The 13,269-nt window shown below is 41.8% G+C and overlaps 1 protein-coding gene across 1 annotated transcript in view; it reads left to right on the top strand.

The window, feature by feature from the left end:
• The window catches only part of HSD17B12 (hydroxysteroid 17-beta dehydrogenase 12), a 144,145-nt gene that overhangs the window by 80,425 nt on the left and 50,451 nt on the right, over positions 1–13,269 (top strand). Inside the window, exon 4 of the mRNA XM_027837841.1 lies at positions 2,646–2,753. Within this exon, the coding sequence (XP_027693642.1) occupies positions 2,646–2,753 (108 nt within the window). The remainder of the gene's footprint in view (positions 1–2,645; positions 2,754–13,269) is intronic.

The raw sequence follows: 13,269 nt of genomic DNA, 5'->3' as shown, positions 1-13,269 counted from the left end.
TTTCTCCCCCTTCCTCCCCACCACACTCCCCAAGACAGCACACAATCTGATATAGGCTCTACATTTACATTCATATTAAACTTTTTTTTCACATTAGTGATGTTGTAAGTAAAATTAAAACCAATAGGAGGAATCATCAGAAAGAGGAAACAAAACTCAACAGAAGAGAAAAAAAATAGCAATTTGACTTCCATAGTTCTTTCTTTGGATGTGGATAACATTTTCCATCACAAGGCCTCTGGAGATGTCTTAGATCCTTGTATTGCCAGGAAGGGTTAAGTTTATCAATATTAGTCATCACACAACGTGGCTGTTATTGTGTACAACGTTCTCTTGATTCTGCTCACTTCACTCAGCATCAGACCATACAAGTCTTTCCAGGTTTTTCTGAAGTCAGCCTGTTCATCATTTCTTATAGCACAATAGTATTCCATCACATTCATATACCACAACTTGCTCAGTCATTCCCCAATTGATGGATATCCTCTCAATTTCCAATTCTTTGCCACCACAGAAAGAGCTGCTATGAATATTTTTGTACATGTAGGTCCTTTTCCTGTTTGTGTGATCTCTTTGGGATATAGTGGGGTTCATGATTCAATAATATTCTTAGTTCTTTGATTACATTGTATATAAATAAGTCTTGAAAATGTAAGTATGCCCACCAATCTAGTAGGTTATAAAAGTGTATATTTGCTTCCTTGGTTAGTACATAGTTATTATTACTAGGGAGAAATTTATTCATATTAAATGTCAGCCTAGCAGTTCTGCCTGGGAAGATACTTTGCTTTTCTTAAAACCATTATGAAGATTGCTTTATTATTTTCTTCCCGACTCAAAAGCTTTATGTTTAATAAAAGGTATCCTTCAACCTTTCCTCATTACTTTTCCTTGGGAGACCATGGACAAAGTAAGGACAATGCTCTTTACTGGTGAATTCTGGGGGCCATTTTGGATGACCTTGGCAGTCCCTTCCAACTCTTGAGATTTGGTGTGACTTCTATGATTTGGCGCAAAAGATACACAAAGACTCAGTCCCTGCATTTTCCTCTACACTCCCAACTCTAAAAAGATATGCTGTCTTCATGTTTTCTAAGCTTCCAGTTTTTGAGTAGAATAGACCATTTGTGTTAAGGCAGTAATTATGTCTTCAAGATGAGGCAAAGTATTTTTTGGATCAATGATTTTTCCTACTGTAATTCAAAATCCTTGCAAAATTTTCTTTCCAGGGTCATTTCTTGTCCTTGATTCTAACCGAGATCCAAGTCTCTCGTAACTCAGCTTTAACTTTAAGGCAAGAATCCTTTTCGATAAGAGTTGCTTCTTCCCATGTGAATTAATGTGGCATCTTGTCAAAAGAGTTGCCATTTATGCCTCTTCCTTCTTCCCCCCCCAACTTTTTTTTAAGGAAGCAGGGATTTATTCATATTATTTAACGTATAACCAAATTCCAGTCTGTTTGCTTTTATTAAATATAGCTAACCAAAATGGAAGTCACTGTGATTAGTTTGCTTAAAGGAGTGCTTTCTCGAATATCACCACTCATTCCCTTGGAAAAAAGGTCTAGGCTTTTCTTTCTATCTTGAACTCTCTTGCACTGTTCCTGAGTGCTTAATAAATGCTTGTTGATTGTTGATTGGGCACCCGTCAGTCCTTGGACCTTTTATTATGTAGATCACTACTTTGGAGGCGCTTTCTCTGACTAGTTAATGACTGTCTTCACTGAGGGATTTCTCTAAAGCTCTTAGGAGGTCATTGGTGGTGGTGACCGCTAGACTTCAGGGCCAAGAGTAAGGTCATATTTTGTGTTACCATTTTTGTTAGATTGTAAATATGGATGCATGGTAGTCATCCATATGCCCCACCAAACACTGGATAATTTCTCCCTGAAATTGTGAGGTCTTAGTTTCATTAAAACTCTCAAACCCAGTGGTATTTCAGACATGTTTAGATGTGAATTGTATTTTTCCTTTTATTATGTCATGCAATTTATCTGAAGATCTGGAAGTGGGTGTCACTATCATCATTTTATAAAAGGCATCATTGGTTGTGGGTTACTTAGATCCAGGATGGGCAGTGAGGCGGCAAAGTTTGATAGAGCACTGGTATGGAGGCCAAGTCCAGCCTCAGATACTTCCTAGCTGTGTGACCTTGGGCAAGTCCCTTCACCCTGTTGGCCTCAGTTTCCTCATCTGTAAAATGAACTGGAGAAGGAAATGTCAAACCACTCCAGAATCTTTGCCAAGAAAGCCCCAGATGGGGTCACAAAGAGTTGGACATGACTGAATAACAATAATAGATTCATGCTACTGTTGAAAATTCAGCTCACCATTAACTGCTTGTTTTATGTTTTCTGCTAGGCTGTCCTTCCAGTACTGAAAATCATGGGCTTAGAATCAAAGCTGGAGAAAAGAGTTCAGATGTCCTTGAGTGTAAGGTTTTCACTTTACGGTGGAGGAAACTGAGGCTTACAGCAGGGTTCAGTGCCTTGGTCAGGGTCTTACATAGGGTAAGGTGTGCAGGGTCTGGGGTCATATTCCAAGAACCACATCCAATTTGAAAATTTGGAAGAAAAAGTGTCACTGAATTGGAATTCTAATTCACACATATATTTTTAAAACACCTCTCTCTTTGTTCCTTTTTAGGAGAAAAATTCAAAGTGGAAACCAAGACGATTGCTGTTGACTTTGGATCAGTTGATATCTATAAGAAGATCCAGACAGACCTGGCAGGCCTCCAGATTGGTGTTTTAGGTTTGTGTCTTTGGCACATTTCTTAGATTCAATCTTTCATGTACTTGTCTTGTATTTATTAGTACAAAACCAGCTTGTAAAACACTACTGGTGTCTATGTACTTTTAAGTGGATGGAGTAAACTCATAAACATTTTATATAAACCTAATAGATGAGGTTATTATGAATTTTCAGTGTTATTCATATATGAACTTGCTTTTGCTTTTCTGCTGTTTTGATTGTTTTCCTTATTATTAATTTATTTTCATTCCATTTTTTAAAAATGTAAGTCCCTGTTTCCAGTTTAATGCCTTAGTATCTCACCTCATTAGACAAAGCATGTACCCCTGAAACTGTTAGAGAATGACAAAGCCTGTGGGGCCATTCCCTGCACTCTAAGCATTTCAGTTAGAAAGAAGCACCAAATAGAGTACAGCAAGTGCTTAGTACAGGAAGTACCCCTCCTTTCTGAACCTCCTCGCTGCAGAATCTGAAATATCATGGACTTTGTAATGAGTGCATTCTTCTCTTTAATGGCCCCCAGAGGCCGGCCAATCCCAAGGATTGATGTGCAGTGTTCTGACAGTTAAGGCTAGGCCCCAGAGCCTCAGCACATGTGATAGGCATTCTGTTTTTAAAAGTCAAAAGGAAGGCTTATCTTGGAGTCTTGGGTAGGTTCTGCTCTTCATCCTGACCCCAGCAGTCCTTTTGCCCCTTCTGCCTCATGCCTAACCCTCTGTCTGTACCACTGTTCCTATTCTGTGAGCACCAAAGGGCTCCTGTGTGTGCACTTGCTTCCATGTTGTACTTCAAAGCATTTATGGCCTGCAGTCCTTGATGGCGTCAAAACCTTCAGCTATTTATTAGCTTAAATCTGGTGCAAGTGTAATAGCCATTGGTTGGGCACTGAATACCTGGCGAGAAATTTGCCTTCTCCAAAATCCTCTGACTTTCTTTTCCTCTTTCATTGGCAGCATCAGATGTACCCAGCCAGTTAAGACATTCCTCTGTCAGTGGCCCTCAACCCCCTTCTAAAGGTGATGGCGAGCTAGAGGCAGGGACAGGAGACTTAGAGCAAGACTCAGCATGAGGGAGGAAACCAGCAGAGAGCCTGTTGTAGAGCAGGAGACTAACCTTTCATTTCCTAATTTTAAGCCTTTGTTCTTTAATAATCTTTTCAGAAGGTATGAGTAAATGTGGTAAAGATAATAATGATAATAATAATAATAGCTAACATTTATGTAATGCTTTAAGTTTTGTAAAATGCTTTTTGTTTTGGTTTGTTTGTTTGTTTCTTTTGGCTAGGCAATGGGGTTAAGTGGCTTGCCCAGGGTCACACAGGTAGTGTGACCAGATTTGAACTCAGGTCCTCCTGACCTCAGGGCTGGTGCTCTATCTGCTCTGCCACCTAGCTGCCCCTGCAAAATGCTTTTTATAGTAAGAGTCTCACAGCAACCCTAGGAGGTAGGTGTTATTGTTACCCTCATTTTACAGATGAAGACACTGAGATGAAGAGAGATTAAGAGACATGTGAGGGTCACTCAGGTGGTGAGTAATCGGAAGGAAGTTTTGAATTCAGGGCTTTCTGACTCCATTTAGGTGCACCATTTTACCGTCTTGTAGCTATGTAGTCCATTGTTGAAAATAGCTACTTTTTACCATGCAGGCTTCTAGACTAGAAGTCCAGAATCAGGCCCCTGGAAACTGGAGACAAGGAAAAGAATAGGTGGAAATAATCATGATGGTAATGATGATGATGATGATGATGGTGACGATGACAATGATAATGATACCTTACATTGATTGGTTTCATACGTCATCATTTTTCAAGTTGCTTTCAAATACATAGAATATTAGTTCATATTTACATAGCACTTTGAAGTTGACACTCCATTTGCCTTACCATAACCCTTTGAGGCAGGTCTAATAAAAGTATTATGTGTTTAATAGGTGAGGAAATTGAGGAGAGAACTTGATTGAAGTTAAATGATACGTTCTTGCTTACACAACTTGTAAATATTGAGAGAGGTGCCGTGTAGCCTTGATGTAAGAGGAAAGACTTCCTGATAGTTAAGAGTTATGTAAAGGACAGAAAGAAGAACGGGTAGAGAAAGAGAAGAGAGGCACATTTAGGTTCTAAGAAAACTCATTAACCATTCGAACTATTCCTTAAATGGACCAGGCTGTGTATGAAGGTGTAGTTAACCTCTCCTCTCGAGAGGTTTTCAAACAAAGGCTGGATGACGATAATAATGATAGCAGTTAGCATTGATGTAATGCTTTAAGATTTACGAAGTGCTTTATGGAATTTCTCTTATGTGATCCTCACAGCAACTCTGGGAGGCAGGTACTATTATTATCCCTATTTTATAAATGAGGAAACTGAGGCAGATAGGTTAAGTGATTTGCCTGGGGTTTCACAGCTAGTAAGTGTCTCAGGCAGAGTTTGAACTCAGATCTTCCTGATTCCAAGTCCAGGACTAGACAAACTTCAAGCTTGGGCCCAACAAGAGCCCATATAATTTTTGTTTAAGGACCAGCCCTACTCTTTGAGGAAACTGTGATATTTGGCAATGAAGCACGTGGGTGTTTTTAGATTCAAAATGGAAAGTGTGCAGGCTCATGAGAGTGACATTGTTTTCAGTAAGTTGATGCAGAGAAAAGCAGCAGGGAATCAGAGGGGTTGTGATGAAAGGTCAGCCTAACTCAACACCTCTGTGAACACTTGAGGTTAAGAAGTTGTATCCTTGATTATTAAATAAAAGAAATAGGCATTCAGCTTCTTCCTTCAGGCAGATGTGAAAGGAGAGTGAGTCTGAGAGTATCTTATGGATAAATGCATCTTTTTCATTGAGGAAGATGAGATCAAATGAGTATTACGCATAGTTAAAAAAGAGCTTATTAATAAGAGCTCACTCTTCTAGTGCTTTTTATAAAACACTTTCCTCACAGCTGTCCTGAGAGCTAGGTAGACTGAGAGTTTTTAGTCCCATTTTACAGATGATGCCTGCTTAGGTAAAATCATTTAGGAAATTCAGAATTTTAGAGTTGAAAGTGCCCTTATCAATCATCTAGTCCACCCCCCTCATTTTACAAGATGAGGGAGCTGATGCTTAGAGAGGTGGATGAAGTAAGTTGCCCACAGTCAGAGCTTCAACCCAAATCTAGCTCTCTTTCTACATACTTGTTCTGGATGTTAGACAACATTTTTGTCTTCAAGTTTGGTTAAGAGAGGTCGATATTCATTTCAAGATCTTTGAACCAAACAACACACCTGTTAGTGCAGTCGTGACATCTAAGGTTTAAAGTAATAGCTTTCCAAAGTCACAGAGCCTCAGATTTGAGAGACAAAATGCATGGAATCCAGTCCACAGCTGAGCAAAAAAACTCTCTATAACATACATCGCAAATGGAGACCGCCATTGAGGAAGAATCTCGGCATGACCACCTGAAGTAGGCCATGGGGCTGTGGGATCCCTCCCACTGAGAACAAGTTCTCCTCACATCAAGGAAACTTTAAATAGGAAATATACCAGTGATAGCCTTTTCCAGTATCTTTTATTAGGACTTTTGTTTCTCTTTGAAAAACAGATCAGATGAATTAACATGGAATGTGCTTTGCAAACTTTAAAGTGCTTTATAAATGCTAGGTGGTATCATCATCATTATTATTATTGTTAACACTCTTCTTATTACTTCTGTCATCTAGTCTAGCCACCTTCATGTTTAGAGATGAAGGTGAGCCTGAGAGAGGCTGGTTGCCATGTGCTAGGCCATGTAGATAACCTTGAGGCAGAAATGGGCTGATTTCTGGTCCATTGTCTTCTTCTCCACTGCCTGCTCTAGGAGTTCTTGCCCTTGTTTGTGTTCTGGACCCCTTTGGCAGTCTAGGGAGGTGGAATCGAAGAATCCGTGCTCATTTTCAATTAGTCCTGATAAAGATGCAAGTTCTTTCCCATCCAAGCTTATGGACTCTCTGAAAATGATCCTTGGTCCCCAGGTTAAGAACCCTTCTCTTGATCCCTCAGTGAAATTGGAAGCACTGCCTGAGGTGGTATGAGTTTTGGTTGAAGGAGAAGGTTGAGATCATTTTGGAGCTTGGGAAACAGGGAGCAGGCCTGGGTGGCTCTTAACAGCTCCATTGCCCTGACGGTTTAGGAAAAGAGAGTGGGGGGAAAGGGTTTGAAGGTGAGAAAGGAGGTTTTTGCCCTGAGACACATCTCCCTTCCTGAAAATTTTGCTTTTAGCCATTCAATAAGCATTTATTAAACCCTTAGCATGCAAAAAGATACTGTTCTAGTCTGGTGCTGCTGGAGATCAAAAATATAACCACCACCACCACCACCCCCCCCCCCCCCAAAAATTAAAAGGCTAAGGAGCTGGTTTTCCTCTTTTCCAATTGGTCTTCCCATAGGCCAATCCCTCCCTTCCAAAAAGAAGAGTTAAGAAAAGATAGTAATAGGAACTGTCTAAATCCTGTCCAAGATAGCCACAAGGGACAAGAAGGATACTGAATCACATGAGGGCATTGAAGTAGATGATTTGTGAGGGATTCCTTCCACTCGCTTGTTCCAGTAATTATATTGCATTTTGTAGATCCACGAGTGAAAGCTGAGTCTTCCATCAGGTCTGCCCCAAGACTAGCTGCCTCATTCACCTCTTGAAGAAGCCTCCTTTTGCTTAGAGATGTGGCTTTATTGCAAATGGAGCTTATGGCAACCTGGGTTTGCTGTCTTTGGGGGAGTGTGGGCCCGTGCTTGCTGGGAAGGTGGGTCTAGGCTGTCTTACCCTTTTATTAGAGTGTCAGGACATGAAAGTCTGGTCTGAGGTTGGCTCTCCCAAGTAATGAACAAACCGAAAAAGTACTTAGAATATGCAGACACTTTGGCTTTACCTCATGGCTGCTAATAGCATTGATCAAGGTTAGGCCGCTAATTTACAGCAGTTTTTGGGGCTTACATGTGGGACTGTGACTTCACTGGGATGAGGAAACGTCTTCCACCTGTGCAGTTAGACACCGTCTCTGCAATTCATTTTTTGCAGAGTTGCCTGGAGCACTGAGAGGTTAAGTGACTTGTCCAGGTAAGCTGTCGGACCTGACACTTGAACCCAGGTCACTGTTCTGCCTAAGGGTAGTTCTCTATTCAGTCTGCCACACTGCTTCTCAATCCATAGCAAAATCACAGCTGAATACTGTGTAATTATAATGATCAAACTTACACTGCCTTTCCCTCCCTCCCCCCCAAAAAAAAACCAAAAAAGAGACCTAGGAGGAGGTACCTCTTTTCCTTCCTTGCCCAGGAAGAGAATCATGAGTGTGGACAGGTGGATCTTCACCAGTCATGGCAAAGAAAGATTGGTAGACTTGATGGATTTTGGTTAGTTTTGCTGAATTGTTTTTTTTTTCCTCTTTTATATTTTTTTGTTATAAGGGATAGCTGTCTAGGTAGACGAGAAGGAAAGAATATATTGGGAAGCGAAGTAATAAAAAATAAACTATATCAATAAAAATTAAAAGAACCAATTTATAGGATCATTGAATTTGGATTGGGAAAGGTGAGGATCTTAGAAATGATCTAGTTGTAAGAAACTTGAGATCCAGAGAAAGGAGGTTCTTTATTACCTGCTTAAGATTACAAAGGTAGTAGTAACCTCAGTTATAAATGGGCCCATAATTCATGTTCTAAGTAGTCTTTCCTTGAGCTGTGCACTATTGTATTATCTGATCCAATCTCATTCTCCCCCCCCCCCACCTCCTTCTTTCACACCACCTTCACCCCAGCAAAGTTTATGCTTAGCCAACTGCATTTAATTTTGTTATGGGGAATACATAGCAACTTAGAAGTAAATAGTGGAAATTTTCTATTGTGTAACTTCTGACTCAGCCTCAATTTGCAGATTCTGATTAAAGCCACTGCAAATTTAAAGCCTTGTAAACTCCTTTTTATTTAGAAATTGATTCTCACAAATGTAGGAAAACTGTAAAGTTTGCAAAATGTTTTGCATAGTGTTCCAAATATCATCTGTCAGGCTATGAACATGTGCTAACTGCAGCAATATGTTAAATAAGAGAAAGCAGAACCTTTCCTTGCCAGAGTCCCTGAACTCCACTGACTTGAGGCCATTGGAGCAACATGGCCTGGGGAGAGGGCAGAACTGGAGGGAGGGGCAAGGGAATGGGAAGAGAGCAAGGCAGTCTGGGTAATCCCACTCCAGACCTCTTGCTTTCCCTTCAGTAGGGTTTTTCACCTGAATCATTTTGGTAATTACTTCACCTATTTTTACCATGGTCTTAAAAAACATCAGGCAAGTATATTAACCCCCAAAGTTTATTGCTCCTAATCCGGCTGACTTTTAAAAAAAAAAATTACACTAATCACTGATAAATGAAAAGTAAATTATTTAATCTTTAAAAATTGAGTCAGCATTTATTAAATGCTTACTCTCTGTCTGGCACTGGGAATATAAATACGAGCTGGACAGTCCCTGCCCTCAAAGAGATTACATTCTGATGGGAGGAGACAATATATAAAAGAGAGATTAAAGGTGGGGGAGAGGGCAAGCTGGGGCATGGTAGAAAAAGTCTGGAGTGCATCCTGTAGGAGAATGAAGACATAGCTGGCTTGGGCTCTTTCCTTACATGGGACGTTCTAGGAGGGCCCTTCCAGGACAAGGTAGAGGTCAGAGGGGAGGAGGCTACTTCCCATGTGGTGACTCAAGGACTGGAATGAACTTCCAGGATGAATAGATTTCTGGGGAACGGGGAAGGAAGTCCTGAGTTCAAGCCTGGAGAAGAATGAGCTATATGATAAAGAATTTCTTCTCTAGTCCCTCTCAATCAAATTTTGTTTTGTTTTGTTATTTTTTATTTTTTAACCTCAAGGCAATTGAGGTTAAAGGACTTGCCTAGGGTCACACAGCTAGTGTCAAGTATCTGAGGCTGGATTTGAACTCAGGTCGTTTTGATTCGGGGACTGCTACTCTATTCACTGTGCCACCTAGCTGCCCTCGTCTTGATCAATTTGATGAAGAAACTCTACCTGGGCTCGAATTCCTCCTGTCTTCTAGATGAGTCAGTGCTGGGGCTGGCTTAGCCTAGGTCTCAAAGGTGACTGAAATGGAAATCCTGTGTTTTTAGACTTGATCTCATGAAGCAAGTAATAGAATGAGGAAGAACAATTTGACTTATCTAGTTTATGTTGAAAGGCATCAGGCTCCAAGAACGTTTCTATAGCCCTTCTGACATGTTTATTTCACATGAATCTGAAATAGAAGAACATGCAAATGGGGCATTTGGTATACCTGTCCTCAGCTCTTAGGATTGAAATGGTTTGTTTGAAAACGGACCTTAACTCTCTGGTCTTTCACTCTTTTCTGCCTCTGCCCCTACCCTGAGCACCAGGGAAAACTGCGTGCTCTGATGGGATGTCATTGTCCTCACAGCTTCTGGTTTTGATAGTCAACTTTGAGTTTAGGGGGTCAACAACAGCAGATGAACTTAGCAGGAACAAAAAAATCTCCTAGCCCTTGCTAATTTAAAAAGACTAGGAAGGAGGATGATTTAAAAGATAGAAAAGAATGATACAATAATAACATTTTGGAGCTTTTTCAGAGTAAGCTGGAAGTTTAGTGTGCTTTCCATTTTGAGCACTATGTCGGTGTTTTCTGAAGCTTATGATTACAAGAAATTAGAAGCCAGTGTACAACGTGTACAGTGTGGCTCCTGGCCTCCTTCCTCTCTGGCTCTGACAGCACTATCCGCCTGCCTGGGGGTCACCTGCTGTTCCCTGCCTGTCCTTTCCTGTTAGTCCCTTCTCTTGGGCCTGCCACATCCCATCTTATCTCTACTCCTCTTTTACTTTGGCCCAACCTTAGATAGGTAGATGAATCATAGCACTAGTGAGTACTTGCACGTTTCTGAAGGGGCAAAAGTTTATGTTATTGTGCAGAGTTTATGCCTAAGGCTATATTGACCTTATCTTTCCCTCTGTCTTTCCTTATCGCTTGCTAATTGAACCTCCTTAGTTCGAAATCCCACCTTTCCGGCCTTGTAACCTGCCCATTTCTTTCATGCCTCCCTGCTGTCCAGCCAACCTGGCCTAATCAGGTGTTATGCAAGTACTGTGCTAAGTGCAGGAGATACAAAAAAAAAAAAAAAAAAAAAGAGAGAGGTCCAAACAGCCCCTGACCTCAAGGATCTCATTCTAATGAGGGAGACAATGTAGAAATCACTGTGCTTATACTATACATACACATACAGTTGAGATGGAAGGATGTCGCAGAAAAAAGCCATCAGGAGAGCAATTGGAGGTGGAAAGAAAACAGAATCGAACCTTCTGGTGAAGGTGGGGAGGATAAGCTGAGTCTTGAAGGAAACCCAGGGAGCCAAGAGGCAAATGAGAGGAGGGAGAGAGAATTCTACACACCAAGGTGGGAGATGGCGTCCTCTATGGGGAATGCGCCAAGAAGGCAGGTGTAGCAAGACGACTGGCCAGGGAGGAAGGGCCAGTCGTTTGCCTTCAGTGCCAGGCAGAGGAATTTCTGTTTGATTCTGGAGCTAGGAGGGAATTGGCCAAGTTCATCAAGTCTGGGTGTGACATGGTTAGATTTTGGTAGCTGAGGGGAGGATGGATTAGAATAGGGAGAGCTAGGAGGCATAGAGTCCGGGTGAAATGTACTGAGAGTCTGAACCAGAGAGGAGGCTGTGCAATTTGAGAAAATGAGATGTAGAGTAGAGATGTTGCAAAGGTAGCAATGACAAGATTTACAACAGGTTAGATAACCAGTGGGGTGAGCTGCTGGTTGGTTGGTTGGTTATTGTCCTTTGTTCTCAAAGAGGACCAAAATGACATCGCTGTGTTAGAGTCAAGTTACAATGCGTCCGACTATGGCTGATCAGACCGATATGAGCTCCAAATACTCTACAACAGGTCAGGCACAAATAGTCCATGTGAACATTTGGGATGGATTCTCTAAATTTGTGCATCTTGCATTTCTTTTGAGCTACTTCAATTCTGCTTTGCTCATAGAGCACAGCACCTTCTCTGATAAGGGCACACCATGGTGGGTGGTTCTGTGCCAATGTCTCCCATGTCATTCCATCAATTCCAAAGGTGTGGGTTGGTAACGAGGAATAGAATGACCCCATCCATGGTTGGTCAGTGAGAGGATGGTGCTGCCCTCTACAGTACTAGGAAAGTAGGGAGGGCTTCTGCAGGTTAAAGATGGGCTCTGTTTTGGACTTGTTGAGTTTGAGACACTATGAGACATTCGGTTTGAGATGTTCAAAAGACAGATAGGACTGGAGCTGAGGATAGACATTGGAGCTGGATATTTCAATATATGAAGCATCTCCACAGAGATAATTGACCCATAAGAAGTGAAGAGATCACAAAGGAAGATGTTGGAGAAAGAGAAGAGACACCAGGACGGAGCCTTAGCGGCCATCCAAGGTTAATAGGTGTGACCTGGATGAAGAATCAGCAAAAGGAATGGTCATGCAGGGAGGAGAACCAGGAGAAAACAGTATCACCAAACCAAGAGGAGATGGTGCCAGCAGCCATGGCAGAACTTGCAGAAAAAGGATGAGGATCAAGACAAGGCCATTACATTTGGCACTTAAGAGATCATTGGCGACTTTGGAGAGAGTATTTTTGGTTGAATGATGAGGCAGGAAGTCACATTACTGAGAATTTAGAAGTGAGTGAGAAGAGAAAATGTGGAGCCCCCTAATGTGAAGGGCTTGCTTGAGGAGCAGGGAGGGGGAGGAGAGATACAGGACAGGAGGTAGTGGCCATGGGGAGATGGACAATCGTGGGTGTGTTAGTAGGCAGCAGGGAAGAAGTCAGTAGACAGTGAAAGATTGGAGATTGGAGAGAGGGAGAGTGGGGATGGTAGAGACGGCAGTCTGCTGGAGTTAATAGAAGGGGCCGAGCTCCAAGGTACAGGTGGAGAGGTAGAAGGGCCAGCCACCTTTTCATGTGAGACAGGAATGATGGATGAGATACTGGGGCAAGTCTGAGGAATGGTATATGAAAGTTCCCTGGTTCTGTGTGTTTCAGTGCCCGTACCTTTGGCCAGCCGTGGTGTTTCCTCCCTTAGAATGCCCATTCTGCTACCACCTCCTCCCCAATTCTACTAGTCCGATTCCTGACTAATTTGGAAGGTCCAGCTCACTGCTTCTTCCTCCCTAAACTCTACGAAGTTCAGAAATTTCTCCTTCTGAATCGCTCCTGCATTTTGTATTTCTACTATTGTTTTTTCTACCAGTTGTCAACTTGTCCTAAAATGAAAACTCCTTGAGGGCAGGGGCCTGTTTCATACTTGTCTTTGTGTCCTCAACTCCTAACACAGAGCCTGGCACATAGTAGGTGCTTCATAAATTCTTGTTGATTCCTATCTCTCCTTGAGGACAGGGACCAGGTCTTGGCCATCTTCCTGTCTTCCACAATGCCTATAACCAGACTTTCAGGCACTTGATATCTGTTGAATGACCAGATCAATAAATGCATAAGATGATGGCCTAGAGGTGTTTATT

This window comes from Vombatus ursinus, unplaced genomic scaffold (assembly GCF_900497805.2).
Source record: "Vombatus ursinus unplaced genomic scaffold, bare-nosed wombat genome assembly UNPS02014822.1, whole genome shotgun sequence".
NCBI classification, from domain to species: Eukaryota; Metazoa; Chordata; class Mammalia; order Diprotodontia; family Vombatidae; genus Vombatus; species Vombatus ursinus.
This window is presented reverse-complemented; position numbering and strand designations above follow the sequence as displayed.